We start from the raw sequence: 25899 nt of genomic DNA, 5'->3' as shown, positions 1-25899 counted from the left end.
TTTGAGATACAATAAATAAAATCCGTTTTGTACAAAGTATCGGTATCGGATCAGTATCGTCGATACCACCCTGAATATTACTTGGTATCGGATCGGAAAGGAAATCAGTGGTATCGCACATCACTAATACACACACAATACGGTAATATTACGTTGATGCACAGTACGTATCACTCCGCGAAGCTCCTCGGTAGCCGTAATGCGCCGACAATCTATCAAGCGGTGCAGCTCCGTAGCTTACCAAAGTCGTACTCAAACATTTTTGACAGATTGCTGAGCGCCGTGTACCACATAAAATCAGTTCGCGGCCATCAAGCACAACCAGAATTCATACATAAGGCGCGCTATCAACTTTTGAGAGAATGAAAGGATTTTAGGGTTAGCGCTGTTAGCTCGTTAGCATGTTTAGCTCGTTAGCACGTTGACGCCGTCCAGCCCCACGCATGGGGCGATGCGCAGTAACTCGTTAACGGAGATTCGCCGTGTCCGTCTTGTCGCTGCCTGCATGTGAAGCGATGGGGGAGGAGGGGGAGTTGTCTTCAGTGAAGGCGAGGCGGAGTAACGTTGCGTAGAGACAAAAGTGGACGAAAGAGAGGCAAACTTGCGGCTCCACAACTATAATTATAACGTAACATAGACTATATCGATATAAAGGATATTGTCACATCTTATATCTCGTATAAAAATATATCGATATGTTTTAAAAACTCGATATATCGCCCAGCTCTAGTGTGATTATTTATGTTGTCCGAGAAGATATATGCAAATAGAATTATCTATCTGTACATATATTTACCCCAGTGCTGGTACCGGTTGTTAAATTTTTCTAACATGTGATATGATTTAACTTACAGAGATGTATACATATATTTTGCATTTTGAATACAGCTATTACCACTATCTGACAGCAGGAGTGGGCAAGCCAAGCAGAGCAGACTTATTCATGTAATGATTTTCTGTTTTCCTTTAAAGAAAGAAAAGTTTGATTTATAGTTGCTACATGCTAGTACATGCCAGGATTTTGTAGAGAAAATAAATTACACAAGGGTATTTTTCGTATTCAAAACTTTACTCAAACAGTTGGTGTTTACAAAGAGTGCACAGACTTAATGCTGCTGTGGAGACAGACCCAAAGGAAACCCAACAGTAGCCAAGATCATAGCTAAAAAGTATCTGCAAAGGTCATCCTACAGAGGTTCGTAATTCTCTGCACAAGTCTGTTTTAAAGCAGGTTCAAGGAACTGCAAATGAAAGCAAACTCACTTAAATCCAAAAATGAGCTGTCGTGGAGTTTGTTGTCATCAGGGATTGAACTATCATCTGAAACTACAATCTCTAAAGCTAGCATTTATCAGAAACACAAAAACTCCACTTGGTTGAGGCAATAAGTCGAAAACAAAACGAAAATAAAAAAATAAAATAAAAAACACCAAAAAAAAAATGCTCAGAAAGAAGATAACAATAAGCTATTTGAACAACTTTAGCAATAATAATCTTTACCTCCCGAATTCACTGCAGAGCAAACGCGAGCCTCAGTTTAAACAGCATGTCTGAAAACCAGTCAATATAATAAATATAAATACATCTGAGGTTTTCTACAGACTGTGAAAAGGACATGACAAAAATAGCTTTGTTTTCAAACTTGATGCACTTGCATAAATAAAAGTATAGTAATAACAGTAATTACAATAATTATAATAAACCAAGGTATTGTAGGCCCTCTGAAGTGTAAGGCTTGGGCCTGTAAAACATGTCAAACGTCCTCTGTCTTCACAGTAGATGCACAATGACAACTATGTATGGGTGAACTACATACTCGTATACGTATTTCTCAACCACAAAATGTAACGCAATAAGCAACAAGATCAACCGTTGTTAAAACGGTGACAGAGAATTTTAGTTCTTTGGGGTTTATGATTTGACACAATTCTTCATAACTCAAACTGTCAACAGTCAACGGCTACAGTGTGTCTGCATCAGTGGAGAAAACAGAGTTGAGAAAACCTCCATCAACAAGTTTCTGTATGGCAAAAATTGTGAAAACATCAGTCTGAATCAGTGAATTGTGATTTAAATGAGAAATATGTTTCTGCTGTAGAACATGTAGTTTTTTAGTCAACAGTTGCTAATCAGGGTGGCAGAGAACAAAGAAAATATCAAATCTTTTTCACATTTAATTCATTAATGGCTTCTTCCTGAAGGAAAGAAAAAAACGATGAAATGGGGGAAAGCAAACAATCTCCAGACTGCAATGGGACATGAATGTCGATGAATATTATTCAAAGCACACAAGAGTCAGTTAAAGTCCCAGCCGTAGTTTATAAATATGGAGCCTGACAGGCCGTGGAAGAGCAGGAGGGGCGGTCAATCCTTTAAGCAGTACCCTCAGAAAGAAAAGGATGTCACTCCATGATGGCTCGATAGATGACCGGCTCAATGTAGTCCTCTCTATATCGAGAATTGATGACCCGCTGCCTTTTGGTGTTCTGCTTGACATCGTTTTGCGCGAAGAGCTCGAAACGCATGTCTGATGCCACCGACTGAAAACCGAAAAGGAGATACAAAAGTTACTGCTTAGTTCTACAGTTGTGATGCAAACATACAGCTGCAATTGCACAACAAAGTTGGCTAGCTGTGAAGAAAAGAAGTAAAAAAGAATACGGTCACCAGTCCCACCCTGCAGCCTTCAAAGTAGATGCACCTATGGGACCAATTTGAAAATCCTACGTCACCTCATTCTCAAGCTATCGTGTTCACAAAGTTTGGTGTCCATGTCATCCACCAAGCAGGGTGATGACAATACCCTATTAGCCTTTTAGAGCTGAGAGGTAATAAAAGCAGACTGCAAAGTTCTGCAAAGCTCATAAACCCGTTATTACTCATAACAGAACAGATAAATAGTTAAAGATTAATCGTCCCCTCATAAATTACCAACGGTCTACACTTTGAGAACTGACTGCTGTCCTGTTCTTGTCTGACAAAGGATTCTAGTTGCTCAACAGTCTCGGCTCTTTGTTGAACTTTTCACTTCATGATACTCAATGTTTTCAGTTGGTGAAGGCCAGATTCTTTATGTATGAAACCACGCTGTTGCAATAGCTGCAGTACGTGGATTTGCATTATTTAGTGGAAATATACAAAGTCTTCCCTGAAAAGGTGTCATCTGGATGGGGCACTTGTTGCTCTAACACCTGTAATACCTTTCAGTTGTCACGCTACCTTTCCAAATATGCAAACTGTCAATTCCACGTGCACTTATGCACCTCCCATACCAGCGGAGTGCTGATTATAAGCTCCTCTTCAGTCTGGAGGGTGTAATGTTCATGTTTTCCAAAAAGAATTTCAAATTTTAACCACAGAACTGTTTCCCAGTATGTGTCAGCCAATTTTAAATGAGCTCTGGCTCAGAGAAGAGAGCAGTGATGATGGCTTCTTTTGCTATAACCTGCATTTGTGGATGGCACGGTCAACAGTGTTCACAGACAGTGATTTCTGGAAGTTTTCCTGAGCCCATGGAGTGATTTTAATGCAGTGCTGCCTGACGGTCTGAAGATCCCAGGCATCCAATACTGATTTTGAACCTTTTCTCCTGAAAATTGGGAAAAGGTCTGAAGACCATTTCTCCAGATTCCCTGAATCTGTTGGTATTATGTACCGTAGATAAGCGGTTCCCAACCCCCGGGCCATACTGGTCCATGAGTCGTTTAGTACCAGGCCGCGAGAGTTGAGGCTTGGGCGTGTGTGCTTTCTATGTTCTATTGTAAATAAAATATGAGTTTAAGTTATTCATTCCACTGTTTTTAGTTACATTTTACACAGCATCCCCAACAACTGGTGTCATATTTATTTCCACATAACATAAAGCATTGAGACTTTTAGCTCACCATCCTTGACTTGACCCGTTTAGGCAGATCCTCATCTAGAGTGTAGATGTCTTCCCGCTTGACAGAGATTTGCGAGCCATCCTCAAATTCCACCTACACACACACACACACACACACACACACACACACACACACACACACACACACACACACACACACACACACACACACACACACACACAGAGGAAGTGCTTAAATTAAAGCGTATTTGAATATTTCTACTCCTCATACTGTATTGTATGTGTCACATAATAATTTTCTTCATAGCCAGAGTAGAATTCCCATTTATTCCCACCTAGGGCAACAAAGATTAACATCATCAAGTAAGTGTAACAAAAAGTGAAATGTCTGACTCTGCTCCTGACTGATGTAAAAGGAAAGTTCGCTTCCCTCAGGCATTAAATGTCCTCGCTCTGATATTTTATCCTGTTGGATATTAAAGTGAATTTTTCTCATCACGACCACATTAATTCTTGTTTTAAAAGTATAATTGTATTAAAGAAAAACATTTTATCTACATTAAGCTTGACAAATTTTTATGTGATTCTTCTTTGTGCCAAGAAATTCTTTAAAGATATTCAAACACACTGGATTCATGAGAATGCGACAAACTGATCTACCATCAACACTCGCATAAAGGCTCCTATTTTCTGTTTAGAACTTAAAAAACATGACTGATAAAGACCCTTCATCTTAAAGTATTACAAAACTGGTTAGCAACCATCTGTTTAACATGACAAAATGTTAATTTTTAAACCAGACAACCAAGACTTTACAATCATCCTAACCCAGCATTTTATGTGTTGATGGAGTCTAATCAAACAGAGTTGAAGCTGATGAGGATCAGAGGGATAAATGCATGTTTACCAGGTACATTGGGATGGAGTGGGAAGCTACAAACTTGGCTCCATATATCAACCCATCTGTCCATCGAACTTGAACAGCGTCACCTTTGGCAGGTGGGCCGAGGCGGACGCAGTCCCGGTTCTACAAACACATTTAAACAAATATTGACCTCAGGCCATCTGAAAAGGGAGGGCATTTAGAAATGGAAAATTTGAGATCAGCTTTAGCTATCTGAGAGGTTTATTAACCTCAATATCCTCAGGGAAGAGGTTGTCGCTGAATGAGCCGTCGTCAAACACCACTTCATAAAACGTAGCCGTGGTTAGCTCCAGCAATTCGCTCTGGTAGTAACGGCCATTCTTGTATTTACAGATCACCTTTTGGCCCACTACCAGTTCCTGCATGGCAGCTTTGCTGCGCTGTGGAAGACAAACATACTGAGTGTTAATCAAATGTTATTACTTTAAAGTAAATTTTTTCCCATAGTCCCAAGATAAAGGGTAAGACGGTGGCTGTAGTGCAATAAAGATAACTCAGAGAAATGGATTAGCAGGTTACAGCAATGTTTAAACACTATCCCTGCCCCATTGTTCAAAAAAAGATATGAACACTACACATGAGAACCAACACAAACTGGTAGTCACAACAATACCATGGAGACTGTCAGAGCAGGTTTATTGTGTTATTCTTCTCCAGTTAGTGAATCAAAGCTTCAACGTGCAAAAGCAGAAATCCCTGTGGTAGCTTCCAGCTGTTATGGTGCTGCACAGCTGACTAAGCTTGTGCTGGAAGCTACAACGGGAGGCAAGACAGTCCTCACTTTATAAAAGCATCTTGTTGCAAAGACACTTCATCAACTGATAACATAAACCAAAAAAAAAGAAAAAAAAAAAGAGAGGAATTTTAAATGCTACACAACTCATGCCACAGTTCCCAACAGTAGTGTAAACAACATCAACTATTTTAATGGGTATATGGACACAATGAGCTGGAGACTGAACCACTTAAGCAGCGGTGCAGCGTGGGGCAAAGAGTTACATTAAAGAAGTCATTTCATCATTTCTATTGAGCACTCTGGCTGAATTTTCTTTGTGTACAGGCTGTGATCAGCTGACCTGTGCGCCTACTCTGATATTTACCGCTCTTTTGTGGATCTAGCAAACTGAATTCCACAAGATACAGGCAGAGGGCTATATGGCTGATTTCCAACCCTCTAAACATTATGAAGCTAGTACAAAAGGTAGAATTTAATGTGTGAAGCTAAACGAAATCATAACCTTGAATTTATATTGACGTCTGATACCCTTAATGAAACCAAACATGACCACAGCTTCACCTGCACCAGTCCAACACAGCACATCACTGTAAACTGTAAACACCACTGCAAATTAGCAGCTTAGCTTCCAACTGCCTAGTACATATTTTTCTTCAATTCAGCAACAAATCTGATGTGTGATTTAGGATGTGATGAGTAAGTGTCTCTAACAGTACGATGTTTAGACATGTTGCTAGACTGCAACTTTACACCTGAACTTAGAATGTATCACAGGGATGAGACGGAAAAAAAGATGTGTTGAAGGTGTAAGGAGACCATGGGATGGCATTATGTTCTTATTATGACCCAGTATCTCTATACATTCAGCTGGACGCGCATGAAAAAAATAATTAATTTAACAGTATTCATTAACCTGCACATCAAACTTAATTGCTCTTTAAATCAAAGTCCCAGACAGCTATTCAGGGTCATTTTAAAGCTTGCTGATAATGTGGAACTAACACTTCTTTACAGTGAGGAACTGAAAACGTTTCTCTGAAACAATTTTAAGACAAAATTCACAGAAAAAGCAGTGTAAGCTCATGCTGAGAAAAAGGCAAATTTGTTTGTCGTTTCCTTTCACTGGTAATCTGTTTTACACCTTAAACACATCTTCACAGGACAGTGTCTTCAGAAATTATTACTGGCCGGACTGGGACTCTCCACGATTACCTCAGGTATGGCTGGTGCTCTATGCCTGTGGCAAGTGATGAAGACAATAAATGGCCAGTCATCTGGGTGCATGAGGACACCAGCTGCCTGAGCACATGTGGGGTGAAATGCCGTGGAGCAACGCCCATGGGAGCACTGAACACAGCAGCCTTTCACTTCCCTCTTTATCCGTTTCCTGCAGTACACACATTTCTACGGGAGAAACAAAGACAAAAGAGTGAAATAAGGGGGTGAAATTAAGTGTTCCATATTGTAAGTGGGAGGCTAGGAAAAGGAAAAACATGAGAAGCAAAGAAGGAGAAAAGAAATCGTCTTTTTTTTTTTTTTTTTTTTCAGAAAGTACTATAAATTTTTTTTTTTTTTTTTCTTTTTGCCTGTCCCGTTTGGCTCTTTTGCCATCAGAATTGTTGTCTAAAGGCAAAGAAAAGAAATCGTCTAAGCCAAGCAGGGAGGATGAGAGGAAGGAAGTCAGAAATGAATTATAAAAGGCACACAAACTGAGATGCAGACATGCTGGAGGAAATTACACAGCTTCCTGTTGACAATTTAGTGACATCATATATCTTATTTAAACACACGTAAAAGTAGATCCTTTGACAAAGGTTCCTTTGTGTTACAGACGCGTAACAATGCCAACAAGGCCAACTGTCGTAACTGAATTCCTGCATTGTTTCCTTCAGAATGCTTAGATCTCAAACAAACTATAAGATAAGGATAGTGCAATCCTTTTACATTATTTTGAAATTTACTTCGGTGAGCTGACAGGAAGCTAAAAAAGTGTGTGTGTGTGTGTGTGTGTGTGTGTGTGTGCGCGCGCGCGCGCGTGTGTGTGCGTGCGTGCCATTACACAGTTAAGCGGTACTTTTTCTTTATTTTTAGAACATACAAAAACAAGAAGTAAAACTGTGGTGACAGTACAACAGGCACCACAGTAGTTAAACAGAAGTGATGTGTGAACTCATGACATTCCAAGTGCCCTTGTGCTCGGAAGTGGAAAACAAACACACACACACACACACACACACACACACACACACACACACACACACACACACACACACACACACACACACACACACCTTACTGTGTCATTTGCATTCCATGACAGATGCATTCCACATTCACAGGAATATCCCCAAATCTACAAAACGCGTGGCCTTGTGTGGGTCACCGCACTCATGTGTAACCCTACAGTACACAGCTGTACTGACTTACCAGTCTGAAACGTGGCAGTGGGATGGCAGAGAGGTCAACGGGGCTCCGCTCAGTGATGTTGACAAAGCGAGCTTCCAGCACAGTTATGGCACACAGCACATGAACCCACCTGTGTGAAAGGCAACATGAATTGGATTTCACAGAAAGAGTATGTTACACCCAGAGGGCATTATACAGCAGTTGTTTTGTTTGCGCTCAATTTTGACAGCCCTATTAAAGATTAATATCAGTTTGTACATGCTCCAGATAGCGTTTCTACAAATTCTTTAATTCTCACTCGCTTTTGCAACTTTGTACTTTTGTGTTACATGCAGCAAGAACTCCTCATTGTTAATCCATTTAAAAAACTCGGTGCTTTTCCTCGACCTTTTGCCGTGATGTTTCAAAGAGCCGGAAAGTAAATAAACAGCAGACAGAAATTATGCAGGTCGAATTGTCTCACGATTCACACATGCGCAGAAAAGTGTTTTCAGGCGTTTCAGTGGATGAAAAACTGTTCTGAAACGATTGAAAACGATAGTGTGGACGCGGAGCGTTTTTAGACGAAAACGCCGTTTTCAACTTTATCCGGATTAGTGTAGACAAAGCCTTAGGGATACATGTTATTGTCTACACATATTCAATACTAAATAAATGAATGAAACTGTAAAAAAAATTAAATCATGTATTTTCAAAAATCTAAAGATAAACTAGTTTCTCCAGTTGGGCTGAACTCAAGATGACTTTTGAATGATATCACTTTGACAGTGTGAGGAAAATCTGCTATTTGAACTTCAGCACACTGAGAACGCTCTACTCTCAAACAGGGTGTGACTAACATCATCTGGGCTAAAGGATTTTGCCTTCAGGCGCTCTCAACATAAATTCAGTACAGCTCCTGGACTCGGGTGCGTGTGAGAATGCATGTAGTCAATATAGTCAAGATAGTCAATCTTTTCTATTTGGGTAACCACAGATGTTTGTTTGTTTGCACAACACACATATGAATTTGAAAAATTTGATTAGTTTAAAGGTCTAATGGATGAGATGATTTCAGAGGTAAGAGGTTAAAGGAAGCAAAAATTACAGCAGTCAAAGAGAATGACAACAATTTTATGACATAATGTCACGACTGAGCGTGATTGACTGAATCCAAGAAGCAGGGAAATGTTTTCCTGACTGAAGTTCTTACAACTTCAAACAAGTGAACAAAGGTGGAGGCAGAGCCCCAGTTTCAACCTCAACATTACTGTGTGTAAATGACAAAGTTGTGCTTAGAATATCATCACTTGTTTATTTCAGTACTTCTTACTTGTCATTGTTGGCTCTCTGTAAAGCTCCTCCTCTCAGGGAACACAGGCAGCAGTCCTGCAAAAAGAAACATGCATCATATATTTTTAGCTGTAGTATATGATTCATTTCTCTTATTACACCAAACTGTATGTTTTGATTAGGACAGTATGTTGTTCTTAGTCTACACTGGAGGAAAACCACAATTATGTAAAAGATTTGCATGAAAAAAAAAAAAATCAATCATATGAAGCTTAATCTTGTCTGATCATTTGTTTGTCCTACAAACCCAACAGACATGTGCTAGAACACGAAAAACCACTTCTGCATGTTTCAAGTAAATAAACCGCTGAGTGTCGCCAATAAACAAAAAGCTGCACAACATTCATGAAAGAATCACATGCAGGAAAAAAAATTCTGTTTATTTTGCTTCTAAAAATTTGGACAAAAAGACTTGAATGTATCAAGTCTCTTAAAGCCATTTAAAGCTATGCTAGGCAGTAATATTCACATTTTATTATCTTGTTAATATTTACTTTTCTGTGAATAAATATAAAAATTATTGCAAGCTATTTTTAATAGCTTTCTATACACTTTCTATACACCTTTTTTAGAAACCTTTATACAAGATATAAACCAGAAAAGCACTGACACAAGATCTGTGAATCATGGGGAAGTAACAGCTTAATGTGGACACCCTGAATCCTGATTAAAGCCCTAAAATTCGCTAAAAACAGAACAAGGAAATCTGTAGCAATAACATTTTAAGTAAACCTACCAAAAAAAAACAAAAAAAACCTTTTTAGTCTACTTAAACCATGACATCAAGTTAGATAAGACCGAAAACTTCCACAAGTAAAAAACACATAAACACAAAACTACATAACATCGTCTCAGGCTTAATGAAGTGTACAGTGGAGCACTGCCCACTAGTGGTCAGAGGGATTTAGACTATCTTCAGGAGACATTCCCAGAATAGTTCCCTATTGTTTTGAGCTGATGGGAATGCTGAGAGCAAAGGAAATTTTCAGATAATCTTTTAAAACAAAAGGTGGAAAAAAAATACATGTCCACCAAGAGGAAGGGGCCACTAACGCTATCTCTGCAGAGAGGAAGCGACGTCATACAGAGCCAAGTTTTAATGATGCGGCTCTCAGTTCTGTTTACCCCCCAAAAAACAACAAGCCAATTCTGTAGTGCTGACGTGAACAGTTATGCCTTATTCTGTATCATGAAATATGTTGTCGTTATTATTATTATTATTATTATTATTATTATTATTATTATTATTATTATTATTATTATTATTATTATCAGTAGTAGTACAATGTTTTGACAGAGAGAAAGAGCTGGCATGTGCACATATGCAGACACCTTTGTTTAAAAAAAAAAAAAAAAAAAAAAAAAAGTATCTTCACACTCACAAAAATTGCCAAGAGATTTTTTGCAGTCGGAGCTGCAAATCATTTCAACTTCAGTCAATTAAATTCACAATTGAAGTTTATCTGTTATACAAGTTCTGAAATTCTAGTTATTGGGGAACAGTACCAATGATTCATTCCTCTGAGGAAGGTAGCCGTGAACACAGCATGTCTTTACTGGTAATCCTTTTATGTTACCTTCCGATTTTTTGTTTCAGGTACTTTTTGTGTGGGTATAACCACCCCATGTTTATATATTTTAAGTAAGGAGTACATGTATTGGTTTCAATGCAACCGCAGAAACTGATATTTCAATGCCAATGGCCCCACAGTGTGTGTTACCATCCTATATGGTGAATGTGGCTCAGCACAAATTTATTCTTGGCCTGTAATACAGTAGCTTTGTTTACATCTTACCTCATCTAATTTTACTTTACATTTAACACTTAATTAAAGACATACACACATGTTTTTTGTGTGTTTTAACAGACATTCCTCCGTTTCTTTTAGCAGACAACAGAACCGCTATGAAAGAGTGACACAAATGGGGCCCATTAAGATTCCAGTGGTAAGCTGCTTCCATTTATGAGCCTTTCCAAGCAGCAGGCTACACTGCTAAACACTTGATTTTACTGTAACATAATCAACATACACAAGCTAACACTAATGGATGTGATGCCATTTAGACTAAATACATGTACTAAATTATTCATTTAGATACAAGTTTACAACTAAGCAGGGCTAAAGACTTATTTAAAAAAAAAAACGAAGGACATGCCTTCATTAACTAACCTCAGTGATGGCGTCAGCCTCACAGCGGGCACACAGCCATTCATCTAGCTCTGCATCATCCCTGGAAATGCCATAGCAACCTAAAACAAAACCAGAAATAAACAAACTCAGACATTTCAAAGCTTAAAAGGGCAGAGATGCTAAAATCAACTTTTTGCTTATTCTTATTTTGCTTTTCTAAGTATAATATTTTTAAACCATCAACTGTTAGCAGTGCAGAAGGTATTTAAAAAACCAAACTGAGGGCTACTGTTTGCAGCAAATTTTCCACTTTCATTACTCCCCATTTATGTTCTCTGTGAAGCAAATAACTCTAGCACGTCATTCAGCAAAACCATTCACTTGAGACTTTGTGCAGCAGCTGCTAGAGGAACTGGCTGAATCGTTTTAAGCGTCAAAGGGGTGTTTATGTATTCATCTTTGATGTGCCTGAATTATGGTTTATTAAAGTAGCTTAAGAAAAAAAGCAGCTGAGTGCTAGTTTCCTAAAGAAAAACAAACAGGTCTGGATGTACTAAATGTAATTACGATTTAATTTAATAATCCCTCAGCCTTCTTCTAACTATTTTAATAGATGCATCAGAGAAAATAGGCTTACTTGTATGTACACGTACGCAGCACTGAGTGCAGCTCACCAGGCGGCTGGTACCATCCTCAGCTACATTAGGGTTAGACAGCTGCCCCTCCCCGCTGTCAGTAATCTTACTGGACTGGGTGTTAAAACACATTTCAGGGATCAGTGGTTTAGACCACTGTTGGCCCCCTGGACGGTTCACCAGTGTCACACTAGAACTCCCAGTATTGGATTCAGACTTAAAAGAGAAAAAGTTTAGAGGTTTGTTAGCATCATTGTTCTCCTCAAATTCTGATTAATCCAGTACTATGGTAACTGTAGGAAACATGCAGCACATTTATTGCAATCTTTATTTAAAGAGGTATATTAATATATCTAACACATTATATTATTTGCAAATGCATAGTTGCTCTTTCTACAACAGAAGCAAGGATATAATATAGATGAATACAAGACAAACCGATTTACTAATGTTTGCGACACACAGTTCACTGCTAACTGTGACAATACCTAACAGCAAAAAAACATGTCTTTTTTCCTCCTTGACATTTAAATGAACTGAGTGTGTCTGTGTTTAGAAAACAAGAACTTTTGTGAACCACTTGTAAAACTAACCACACCTACATAGACTACACATGGTTTTGTTAATTTAGGCCCTTAGTTCCTACCTGATGGTGAGTGTAGAAGAGCAGGCAGATAGAGCAGTAGGGAGCCTGTTGGCCCATGCGTTTGTTATATTCCCTCTCTGCAGCAGGGCTAAATGGCAGACACTGCCATAACTGGGTTAGTGGCTTTGCCCACTCCTCTTTCTCCTCTTGGATGACCTGCACATCTACATATAAATCTATGGATAACAGGTGTGGCATAAATGAAGGAAGGAGATGGTGAATCCATTATGTTTTAGGAAGACAAGGTGAAGTGATAAAACAAAAACATTAACCACCTTAGTCTTAGAAATTTACAAAACTTGAGTTCATTTATTAGCAGATATAGCAAGAAAAAGATATAGAAAAAAAATTTAAGCCTAAAACAAGACATAAAATCATTGTGGTAAACACAGTACTTGGTAATCTGGCGAACTACACACCACACAATTACACAGAGGATCTAAAATACTACGTACCATCATCACTGTGTGCCTCCCTGAACAGAGGATGATGACGAGGCAGCTTACACAGCTGTGCTTCCTGCTGGTTCTTGACAGGCTTGCAGTACGACTGCTCGTCTGACACCTGCTGTAGAAAGAAGTGCATAGCAAGACATAACTAAAGGACACATAATGCATGTTGTAATAAACACATACAAAATTAATTTGCAGTGAGGTCTCCCTACAATCAGGCATAATGGAAGCTCTGTACTGATATGCACACTTTTCCAGATAAAAATCTGATCCAACCGTGCCTTTAAGCTTCTGGTCTCAGGTATTAAATACTTACATGATGAATCTGAGGAATCACCTTCAGCTCATCGCGCACTGGTTTCATGACAGGAATGGTGTCTTTCAGGATGACAATGCCATTATCCACGAGGGGGGATTGGATATTCTGTAGTTTAAACAGCATGAATTACATTGAACATCTCAGATTTTAGAATAATGGCTATTAAAATTCAACACGCCAACGAGAGAGATTATAAAAAGACTATGATGTTAATAGAGATTAGTGTGCAAACATCATACACAGAAAGATGCACCAGTACGGAGCAACCAGACAGTCCTGTGGCTGTTTTAGTTTGGACACTCACATGCGTATTACCAAAGCAAGCGCTTTTAGTGAAACCTAAGATTGTTCATCGCACGGTGAGACAATTCCCTTTTTGGATGTTAGTTTGTTAGCCTACAAATATACGCCCGTTCCCCATCACTTCCTAAATTTGTTAATCAATCTGCATGAATGTCTTAGAGTTAAAGATGTGTGCCCTTCCGCTAGCTAACTTTTGTTCATGTAATAAAAATTAATTTTTACCAAAACTGCTATTAAATAAATCTAAACAATATCGTAACATTGCATTGCATGCATCATCTGGTGATCAAGCTAGACCCAATTTCCACTACAATCAGGATTACCAACATCTGGAGAGCTTTTCTGAGTTATTTTACAACACTCAGATCCTGACAAATTATATTTAACTCATCTCAAAACAAACTGCAACAGCATGCCTGTGTTACGTGTACGCTATTGACATAACTTGCACATTTACATTGCTGCTTTTTTTTTTATTAAATACATTTTGCTCAACAATTTTTCATGCAGTGACACTCTGGGGTAGTTAAAATGTCCTGTTAGCCACATCTGTAAATAAGTGTTCATCAAGCTAATAGTGCCTGTAATTAATTACTTGCAAATAAGAAAAACAATAAATATTAGTGCTGTCAAAATTAACGCGTTAACGCAAATTAATCCGCGATTAAAGTTTTTTTTTAACGCAATTAACGCATCTGGAGTGCAGAATGACTCAAAATCCCTGAAATGTTTCTGTCAACGCAATTCGGGCAGTTTGATGAAGCATACGTTAGTCGGGGATGCTGGTAGGACTTTGGGTAGTGCGTCACCCAGCTTGCGACAAACCACTCACGGAGCATCGGGGACTCAGTAAGTCTACCTCAGAAATATTAACTGACATAATTGCCAAGTGGATTGCAACAAAATGCATATGCATATGTATTAATATCGTTAAGAACACGCGCTTTACATAGCTTTAGTTCCTCGTTTCAAGGACTTGAAGTGCCTCACCAAGAGTGACAGAGTGGATAAATGTTTCAAATCAAATCAAAATGTATTTCTATAGCACATAATAATACAACAAAGTTGACTAAAGTGCTTCACAGTTAGTCAGAGCAATAGCATAAGAAAGAATAAAAAGAAACAGTTAAAAGAAACAATATGAACAATATGGGTAAAACAAACAAAAAAAGCCAAAACATAACTAGCTTGAATCAAAAGCCAGATTAAAATAATACGTTTTAAGACGCAATTTAAAAGACTGGATGACTCGGAGGAACGAATAAAAGGAGGGAGGCTATTCCAGAATCTGGGAGCTACGACAGCAAAGGCCCGATCACCTCTGGACTTCTGACGAGACCTCGGTTGCATCAGGAGCTTTTGATTGGAAGATCTAAGTGTCTTATTAGGGATATACAAATGGAGGAGTTTGCATAGATAGCTGGGAGCCAAATTGTTTAAAATTGTAAAGGTAAGCAAGAGAATTTTGAAATTGATACGATATTCAACAAGGAGCCAATGTAGGTTGGCTAAAACCGGTGTGATGTGGGCATAATTTCTAGTACCAGTTAAGAGACGCACAGCTGCGTTTTGAACTAACTGGAGCCAGTGAATAGAGGAAGATGGGAGGTCCGAGTACAGGGAATTACAGAAGTCTAATTTGGAAGTGATAAGAGCGTGAATGAGCTTTTCAAGGTCCTTCAAAGGGAGTTATGGCTTTGCTTTAGATATCTGACGCAGCTGGTAGAAACTGTTTTTTTACCACAGAGGAGATCTGTTTCTCAAGTTTAAAAAAAGCTGTGCAAGAAAACACCAAGGTTTATAACAGTGAGCGAGAGATGGCTGGCAAGGGGCCCTAAGGCATCAGTTAGTTGTTCCAGTGGGGTGCGATTATCAAAAAATATAACTTCTGTCTTATCCTCGTTCAATGTTTACAAAGGTTTTTGTGAACATAAATGTTCAAGATGTTCAATAAACATTTTAAGTGCATATATTTTCCCTTTTTTCCTCGAGTCTGTTTGCTCATGCAAAATGAAATGCGATTAATATAGAATGAAAATGGATGATATTTAATCATGATTAATCGACAGTAACCCTATGATGAATCTGATTAAACATTGTAATTGTTTGACAGAACTAATATATATTATATGTTAGTGTACACTTACCAATTAGTATATAGGTTTTTTAAAAAGTTGTATTTCACAGGAGAGAACCTGTGCTAAAAGATTGAAGAAAACTATTCAAACTCTCTTTGAATACATTATTTGTATTTATTCGCCATTTACTTCATTATATTGCATAAATGTCAGTTACAAACTTAAATATGAAGTTGCAAAAAATGTAATTGCAACCAGGCTAGCGATCAACTAACTGCGATTAATTATAGAAAAATGTGAGATTAATTAGTTAATTTTTTTAAATCTATTGACAGCACTAATAAATATGTTTTTATTATTAGTTTGTTTGGCGTTTATGAACAGCCGTTTTTGCCATATGACTATATACAGTGCTACAGTGAAGATACATGTCTGTGTTCTTATATGAGTGAACAAGCAGAGAAGGCCTGAAGAGGAAGAAAAATAAATTAATTGAAATAAATCAGCCATAGCGCAGATTTTTGCCTGTCAGTTTAATATAATCTGAGGGAGGATCTGCACTAATCCATGAATCATCATTTCTCATGCTGGGGTTAGTCTACTCAGAGGGAAACTTATGTTTTGAGTTGTCACATCTGCTTTCTAGGAACAGGCGTCAGTACTAGAGAGCAAAGATGTGATTAAAAGCTGCTTTGGCCAGCCTGCTGGTACCTAGACAAAGATAATGCATGCACTGTGGCCCGTGTTCAAACATGCATACAACACAACACTGACCAAATGAACAAATATAACAACTGACATCTTTCTCCCATTACATCTTTAATGTATTTGTCTATTATAAAAACATAATTTTTGTAATTTTCATAATAAAGAAATATAAAAACAAAGTCAAACCTTTCTCTTGTTACTCTTGGGAGCCTCAGTTTCCACTTTGTTCACATCTTGTGGCTGTGTGTGAACCAGCGGGGAAGCAGGCTTGCTTATGGGCTCAACTTGAGGCTTCTTGACTTCAGCCAGAGCTTCGACAGGCACGGACGTTTTGGGTTCATGTTCTTCTTTCTCCGTCACCACAATGTTTTGTGCTTCTTGTTCATTCTGTGCTACTTTGGTCATAGTGATTTCAAATTGAGGCCGTGCCTTCATTTGCTCACAGTGCGGCACCTGAGATGAAGATGGAACCGGCGTTAAGGTTTTGTGCTGGAGATGGCGGGCCTGGTGCTCTCTGGCATAGCTGTGCACATGTAGCTGTGTGGTGGGTTGCCGCTGCGTCTCTTGACTGTAGCTCTGCACCTGAAGAATATCTTTAGGACTCAGAGTCCTGTGGAATAGCAGACTGGCAACACCCATTTTGCGGGCAGGCTGAGTTCCAACTTCTGTCCACATAGAGGCTGCTGAGACTGAGAGATGCCCGTTTCTGGACCTGGACTGAGATGAGATTGCAGGTGCACGAGTCTTGGTATAATGAGGAGGGCAGCCACTGTCACCCTTACTTTGGGACAGGCCCCTGTGAAATGGATCCATTAGCGTGAGCTTGGTTGGAGTGACAACCAACTTTGGTGGGCCTGTAAATTAAATGAAACAGAAAATAAGTTTTGCTACACTGTTTAACTCCACCATCAAGCAGTAATTGTTATTGGACTCTTGGTTGCCATACAGGAATCAGTGAGACGGTATTAATACCTTTATTTCTTTTGCCATCTTGTGCCACAGCCCGTGGAGGTATAAGACTGAGTCTAGGACGCTTTCCATACTGCTCTTCATCGTCTTCATCTTCAACCTGAGGTACAACTTCTTCGGGCACTTCCAGACACACCCGGTGTCTTTTGGTCTCTATTCTTTGTTTAGTGCTGAGATTCAACAAAACAGATGTGGGATTTGTGAATACTATATCAGATTTGCCCAGTTTCATCAATGTTTTTCTACCATTTAATTTGAAGTAATGTGAAGACATATTCTAAACATATGTTGTAAAAAACAAGATACCTATTATTACATCAGTGAGATTAACCCATGAACACCATATGTAACAGTAAAACACATGTGAAGAACATGCAGAATGAATACTTTTGATACCTTAAGGTAAATTTGCTAATAAAGCACACTTGTGAAGTACTTAATTGCTACTGTTACAAAAGGGGAAAGGAACTAAATATCTTAATATTCTGCTAAAGCTGGTTTTATGGTCCCACAATAGGTGGCACCCCCGCTGTCAGCTCAACTCCAGCGACTGCCCATCTTCCTACAGTGTGCACTGTTGCCAAACAGAGGCAGTGTACAAAGTATGTATTAGAACCAGTCTATGAACCACTCTTGCTTGTACTCTTATAGCCAGCCGTGGACAAGAGTAAAGTTATGACATACAATGAGATAAAGTGAAACCAGGTGTAAAAATACTGGCAGCAGCCACTGGTACCCCTAAGCCCCCCCATAGCTACAGCCATGGTATCAATTTCAAAATTCTATGTCGCATTGTTCTCAAGCTATCACATGACGAGTTTGAACCCAAAGGTCAGAGGTCACATGGTATCAATTTCAAAATTCTATGTCGCATTGTTCTCAAGCTATCACATGACGAGTTTGAACCCAAAGGTCAGAGGTCACATGGTATCAATTTCAAAATTCTATGTCGCATTGTTCTCAAGCTATCACATGACGAGTTTGAACCCAAAGGTCAGAGGTCACCGAGACCAAAACTCGTCCAAGATTGTTAGTAGATACACCTATAATGTCAATTTGATGCTCGTTGTCTTCATAGAGGAAAAGTTCATTTTCACGAGGAGATTCATTTGTACAGTAAATGGCCCACCTCTTCCACTGTCCGTCCTCCCCACAGCTCTTGATGGAGCTAGTCTCACTGCTGCTGGTGATGTCATTAAATGACTCATCCAAGAACTCCTTAGCTTCTGGGGTGGGTCGTGAATGGTCAATGGGCACCAGGTCTCGGCCTTCCAGCCACTGTTCGTAGCGATCTGGCTGGTATTTTTTCACAAAGACATCCATGGAAATCTTCACCATGTCTCTACGGCATGAGCACTAAAAGGGAAAAATGCATACACAGACTCTCTTTTAAGTAATAATAAAACGTATTTCTTTCCACTAAGATAAGAATCAAATTGATTCTCCGACACTGAATGACTCTCCTCACCAAAACTGCCTGCTTGCCATATTCAATCCATCTCTCTGTAGCAAAGTTGGTGGACTCTGCACAGTTGAAGCCGTGGTTGAAACCAGCATGATAGGAATAGGGGAAAGTGATCATGAACTCCCCAGCCTCCTGAGTAATCTAATGAACAGATAATAAAACAATAAGCAAGTGCAGTTCTTGCATTTAGCCTGTGTCGTGGCTAAAAATACAATAAATTGTTACAAAAAAGTTACCCTTTCGAATGGAATGCTGTATTTCTTTAGTACAAAAGGAGAGATCAGTGTCATCTTGTGCCTTAGAAAGGCATCACAATTCTGAGCGCTATTGGGAAAGAAGCCTAGAAGGAAAGAGATCAAATCTCTTGTGAAATATGAAATATTACAGTACAAGAATCCATGACTGTGATGTATTCATTGTATAGCTATATAACACATATCTACAGAAAATATCCTACTGGCCACCTACCTTGAGCCAGACGCTCAAATCTTTTCCCGTGCTCTGGAGGAATACAATACCTGCAGACAGTCAAATGCTGAAAATTACTTTGTGCATGTATCCATCTGCCCTAGATCTTTTCAGCCTGGTTTCTATGCACAAGTTAAGTTGAATGCTTTCTTTCGTTTTAACACTGTGTACACACATAACAGTTAACTGCTTTTTCTGCCTCTTCTTTAACACCTTGAGAGACAAAACTGTCTAATGTAAATGAAAACCATCAAAGGCCTCAGCAGCCACGCATGAAACAGCACTCATGCCCAACCCGCAACCCCCAAGTTTCAAGCAGACATGAGAAACCACTATTTAACAGAACAACAACAACAAAAACAACACTATGTGCAAGTTACTATTAGATAAAACAAATTACAGTTGTAAATCAATTAACTAACTAGCATGCATCTTTACCATGATTTAGGTTCTCCAAAGTGCAAATAATTGATACTGTAGAGGTCCATGTCCTCTGTGTGCCATGGAAAGGTGGTCTTCCACATGCCAAAATACAAGTAGGGTGTATTAACACCCTCAATAGTGATGCCGTTGTCACGCTCCACAGTATCCAAAATGGTGTCCAGATGGCAAATATTCCACTCCCTGACATCCTACCAGTAAACAGAAAGGAAACAAGATATTTTTTTAAAATGAGACTCAGAAACAGAATCAGTCAGTACAGTATGATCAGTGATGTCATCAGCTTGTGTGCCGGGTGAAATAATGCTAACTCACTGGATCATACAATGTTCCATTAACATCTGCTCCATATAAAGGAGCATTAAAGGTCACGTTCTTCCAGTACTTCCTTTCCAGCTCCTCAAAGTTATCATAATGTGGACTACAGTACCTGTAAAAGAAGAAAAAGAAAAAAAAAACAGTTTATTAACATTGACCCCGTACACAGATTTAAAGCATTAAAATATTGAATATGTTAGTATTAGTACTCAAGACACATCAGAAAATAAAAATCTTCAACCTCTTTAATTTTGCGCTTCTCACCTGTTGCTGTTGGCAACCCTGCGAAACTCTCTCACCGTCATGGATCTCCTCTGTATGTTGTACTGCGTGAAGAGACCTGACACACCTGTCACAACCTGCTGAATGGGTGCAGGTATCACCAACTCATCTATGTCGTCATAAGAATGTCTGGGCTTCCATTCTTTTGGTGGGACAATCTTGGAAGAAGACATTAGACAGTGAAGCTTTGAAAATGGCTAGATAAAAATATCAAATAATGGCCCAAGTGTTAGCATATGTTGTGTTAGCACTTACTTTAGCCAGGCCTGCTTTATGTGCTCCCTTCGACTCCATATATGCAACATAGCGCCTGAAATCCTTGAATTCCTCAGCAGTGGGATAAAAAGTCATAATCCCTTTGGAAGCGTCCGAAGCCATTTCCAAAACTTGATGGCAGCGCCTGCAAATGTAAATGGTCAAAGTATTTTGTGGCATGCAAAACGAAACACATTTAAGTGGAACTTACATGTCGCTCTTCACACATAAAGAGTAAACAAATAATTTTATTTTTTTCAATGTAAAGTAAGGTACTGTGCAAACGTCTTGAGCCACAGCTTTTATATAATATTTTTTTGCTAGGAAAATGAGAAAGATCTGCAAACATACATGGAAATACAGTAGAAGGCAAAAAGAGTCTGACAGTCAATATTTGACCACCTTTATCCATCAACACAGCCTGAACTCTCTTAGCCAAGTCTTCTTATAATTTCTTTATATTTATATAATGTCTTCATTGTTATTCTCTTGTGACTCAGCCTTGGGCTGGTTCTTATATAGCGCTTTTCTACTCTGAGCACTCAGTGCTTTACACAACTTGTCTCATTCACCCAGTCACACAAGCACTTTATGTTTTTTTTGATGATGATTTGAGCTAAAACTTTCAAAAAACAATTTCTACTCGATAAAACCTGTTGACACTGATTTTCAGACCAGTTCTTGGCTAGTCTGGCATACCTCAGCCTTTCCTCCCCATTCCTCTTCCTTAAGAATGGCTTCTTCACAGCCATTGTTCATTGAGACCATTTCTGATAAGGCTTCAGTGAACAATAGATGGATCTACTTAAGGGATATGACTTTTGAGATAGTGTTCATCTGTGTAGATTGTTTGTTTTTTTTTCTTTTGGGTCTGCCACTTCTTCAGTCCTCCAGTGTTCATACACACTATAGACCACACTAAGATATACGTAGATATAACATAGATATAAGTAAGCTTGTTGGTGTGAAAATACTGTAATATACATGTCAATCTGTGCTACATTTAGGCTTTTTTATGGATTCACCAAAACAAATAGAGCTCGAAAATTTGACGTCAAAACCGCAAAGGATTGTAGGTACGAGTGGCAAGTGGTACTAGTGCACGCAGGCTTTCACAAGAAACCAGTCACACAGTGATAAAAAGAAGCACAAAGAATGGCAAGAAGCTGTTGCATTATTAACTGCAATACCCGGTCCCATGACAGCCACAGGAAGCCGACGGGTAAAAAGATCGGTTTTTATCGGATTCCGCCGTGGAAGAAAAATTGTTCAAGCCGTGTTTCCGAAGTAACAAAGAGCCGACTGATGGCCTGGATTGCAGTGATTCGAAGACAAAATATAACGTTCCAGAACACTACAGCTTACATGTTAGTCTGCTCCAAGCATTTCCACAAAGGTGAGTCTTTTGTTGTAGTTATTACATAATTTATCATAACATAATTGTTGATGTAGGTTACAAATAAGTCTTATATTGATTTGAATTGAATTCGCTGCGCTGTGCTGCTTTGTTTGCTGTTGCTTTGTAGGAAAACCAGCCTACAAAATGCTGAAATGCAATCCAAACTGGGCACCTTCTATCAACATGGGTCATACAAAGTTTAAAGCTGCTACCACAGCGAGATTTGATCGGTTAAAAGGGAGCGCGAAATCAAAACAGCCACGAAAAGTCCTGCACATATGTGCCCAAGCGTTGTATTGAAGCAATCAAGTGGTTCAAGGTTCAAGGTTCAAAGTTACCTTGAACCTTGTATTGAAGCAATCAAGTGATGAATAACTGTTTTACAGTATGTTGATTTGTTTCTCACTGAAGTAGCTAATAAAGCACAATGGAATACAGTTTTGCCTCCTTCCTGTAGGATTCTATAATAGAATGAAACAATGATGCCAGTTATAAACAAAGACAATAAATTGAATGAATTATGAAACACTTGTTTTATTTCTATTGGAAACCCTTTCACTCCTTTGATTTTTTTCCTCGTACTTTTTTGGTTTTTTTGCCCTTTTCGTCAAGTCTGTCTTTGTACGGACCTGCCGTGTTCTCCTTCATTTTGTACATAACTGTTTTTGGGGCAAATAAAATGTAAGTAGGGATTAAAACCGCAGAATTAATGATTACCGGTGCTGGAAATGCTAGCGCTTAATGCAGTGTTTTGATTTTGCTGCCACACGTATCTACAACGCAATGCGCGAAAGTCACGTGGTCTGTCGAGCTCTATTGGAACAAATTACTTACTTAACAAATCAAACCCTCTGAAAATGTGCAGGTAAAAGAACTGGACTGAAAATAAGTGAAAAAGCAGCCAATGTCTAAAGAAAAACTATGAAAAACCTTCAAAAAACAGTCAGAAATTATTGCTTGAGACCAATTTTAAAAATGATAAGTCTGGCTCCTTGGAAGCGAAATATATAGAAACAAGTAGTGGCTCAAGACTTATGCACAGTATTTGATTTATATTTATGATTTTATTGATATTATTCATAGTGCAACTCAACTAAATCTTTACGCTGCAGTAAGCCGCCGTCAAAATATAGTGTTATAAATACTAGTAGTTTCAGTTGTTGTGCCAAAAAGTGATTGCCTGCCAAAAAGTGATTTCCAATGTTTCTGTGTATTTTTTATGTGTAATATCTTTATGTACGTTCGTAAACAGACTTCGGTGAACAGGGTTTACAAAGGGGTTACATATAGAATTTAAAAAATTATCTGTTTTTCAAGTATCTTTACAATTCTGTGTTATTGTACTTACATTATAACCAATCCAGTCCTTTATCCCCACTTAAAATATTTTTACAGAACTATTGTAATATTTGCTGGAATTTCTGCTGTGCTGTTGGCCAGCTTACTCTTACAAAAGACATTTTTAATGTTAATGACATTTTTTAACTGCATAAATAAAGGTTATATAAAAGTCACTGCCAAAAACTGATTGCGGCTTCTACCTTGTTACACGAATGTTGTTTGTGGCTCAAGATGACTTTATGTCATCCATAAGGGATGCATTTGACATATGTTTACCATATTATAGCCCAACAAGTTACTTATAGCAGTTTAAATATGAGCAATCAGTTTTTGCCACAACACCGTCAAGACCGTCACAGCGCCTCAGTACTCAATACGTCCTGTAGTGGGCGCACACCACGTAAACGTTTACCATTGAATTAAAACGCTCCCACGGTCTTGCACAGAAAACATAACCTTATTTAATGCGAAATTGTCCTTAAATGTCCTTGTTGTCTGTTCGCACTTGCACACTTGTAAGTTTCAGCATTGCATTAACGTGGAACAAGCTAGCCTGTTAAGTACTGTGACCGCCCCCGAAAAACCTGCGGCCATTTATCCGTCTCTTTAATTCGGACTCGCAGATGAAGTCCACGAAACAAATATTTGCTCATTTACAAACTTGCTAAACAAACAGGAAACGATTCATGTAACGGCACTTAATGTTAGCATTAGCCACTATGATAGCATAGCACTGGTGTCCGATTTAGCTCTGGTGACGTCCGCAACACTGCAAACTAGGACATAGTACTGAAAGTGAACTGTGTGACTAAACCTTAATTCCAAAGTGACAGGCAACAGATTCGAGAAGGCTTTCGTTAACTAACCTAACCTTAGTTCACGTTAACACCGACATGGGTTGAGACTATGCTCCGTATTACAATTTCAACCAATGCTAGTATACACTATCCAGCGAATTCGTATAGTGTCCTCTTTGCAAACTTGCACAGCGGTAGCTTGAGTTCTTACATCACAGGTATATAAAATTATTCCAAAAAGCATCGTTTGAAATGACTATTCGGGTTGAATTACACAGACAACAATAAAAGTGAAACTACCATTTGTCAAGTCAATGATGTTTTGTCAGGAAATAGACTGCACCCTGAAAGGGCTAGCATCGCCCTCTACATATTAGCATCGTAAGTTCAGAAGTTCACATTCTACGACGAAGACAGCTCGACATGCACGTACCTACCACCGCTGCTTAATTCTCTCAGAAGCAGTCCCTCGCGTTGTTGATATCGTCGTAATCAATACAAGCGGCCACCTGGAACATAACAGACAAAACACAGCTTGCTAACTAAGCCCCCTGTGAGTAGACCAGTATCCTCCATTACCAGCTCTACGCATGTACACGCTCCTCGGATTTTGTTTACCACAACACGCATGGGAGACGCTTAGCCAATCATAAAGCCACTCTGAGTCACGTCATAAGACCGCAAAAACCGTCTTTCTGTAACCATAAGATTTGACTTGACAGTATCGGTCAAGGGAATAGTTCACTTTTTACCTATAAACGATGGATATCATTGTATTTTATTTTTTAACACATGTTGCTAAGATGTTCATATTACAGTTTTTATTCTTTAAAGTTTCAGCTCAAGATAATATAGAAAAAGGTAGGCTATTCATTCAGTAGGTTATAGAAAGTTTTGTTAAAGGGGTCCAGCTCTTCAAATGCAGGTAGACAGATTTCTGCAGTATCCACAAACATGCTAAACATACAATAAATGCTAATAAAAGCACTAATACATAAATACTACGAATAAATACACATTTATTACGACAGAAAACTATACTGTAACCTGGTGAACAGTGTACAAGAGTGCATTACAGTACAGAACAGTGGAGAAAGTTCCACACTGACCTCTGGACAGCAAGGACAGGGCCAGTTGCAACATCTGATGATCAGAGGTATTTCTAGTGAAACATTTTAATGTTTTTCTCTGCAATTTAAATCCTATAGTCAACGACAATACAGCAAAGACATCATACGAAGTGCTGAAAATTTTTTTTAGTGTCAGCCGTCTATTTCACAAGTTGAAATAGCAGCAAACAAAAGCTGAATAGGTTAAAAAAAGTTTTAAAATAATGTTCCTCAATTCAACAACAGCAACTCAGAGAAACAGGACATGGCCTCACCTTATTTAAACTCAAGTGAGTTCCTTTCTAATGTTAGAAAATTGCCACTTTTTTCAGTAGATAGTAACTCAAAAGTTATATTCAGACTGTATCATCTGTTTAGTTTAGTGTCTCCTTTTTTGAAATTGTAAATGCCGTGGTTGACTGAGCTTTCTTTTGTATCACCCTGACAGGATTAACATGTTTTCACACCATCTCAGTGGGGAGTGCTTACGCTTCCTGAAGTGGGAAAACCCCCATACTTTTGTTCTGAATTAGAACATG

At 38.7% G+C, this 25899-nt stretch overlaps 1 protein-coding gene across 3 annotated transcripts; it reads right to left on the bottom strand.

Moving 5' to 3' along the window:
* Nucleotides 1-1048: 1048 nt before the first annotated feature.
* kdm4ab (lysine (K)-specific demethylase 4A, genome duplicate b) lies at nucleotides 1049-24848 on the bottom strand. Of its 3 annotated transcripts, none has more exons than XM_012916857.4 (23): nucleotides 24685-24848; nucleotides 20715-20859; nucleotides 20442-20617; nucleotides 20175-20289; nucleotides 19857-20050; nucleotides 19419-19468; nucleotides 19187-19290; nucleotides 18954-19091; nucleotides 18615-18841; nucleotides 17489-17655; nucleotides 16703-17370; nucleotides 13425-13532; nucleotides 13112-13223; nucleotides 12657-12832; nucleotides 12013-12226; nucleotides 11415-11494; nucleotides 9224-9279; nucleotides 7933-8041; nucleotides 6718-6909; nucleotides 4979-5149; nucleotides 4752-4871; nucleotides 3885-3977; nucleotides 1049-2540 (listed from the first exon to the last, which is right to left on the bottom strand). In XM_012916857.4, the coding sequence occupies exons 2-23, from the start codon at nucleotides 20835-20837 to the stop codon at nucleotides 2403-2405; spliced, it is 3531 nt and encodes a 1176-aa protein (XP_012772311.3). In that variant the 5' UTR covers nucleotides 20838-20859; nucleotides 24685-24848; the 3' UTR covers nucleotides 1049-2402. The 3 variants fall into 3 exon arrangements, with proteins under 3 accessions (XP_012772311.3, XP_076732529.1, XP_076732528.1); XM_076876414.1 differs by having other exon boundaries at nucleotides 13112-13220; XM_076876413.1 differs by having other exon boundaries at nucleotides 24689-24848.
* Nucleotides 24849-25899: the final 1051 nt, after the last annotated feature.

Source organism: Maylandia zebra, linkage group LG18, assembly GCF_041146795.1.
Source record: "Maylandia zebra isolate NMK-2024a linkage group LG18, Mzebra_GT3a, whole genome shotgun sequence".
Classification (NCBI taxonomy): domain Eukaryota; kingdom Metazoa; phylum Chordata; class Actinopteri; order Cichliformes; family Cichlidae; genus Maylandia; species Maylandia zebra.
Note: the sequence above shows the minus strand (reverse complement) of the source record. Positions and strands in the feature narration are given on the sequence as shown.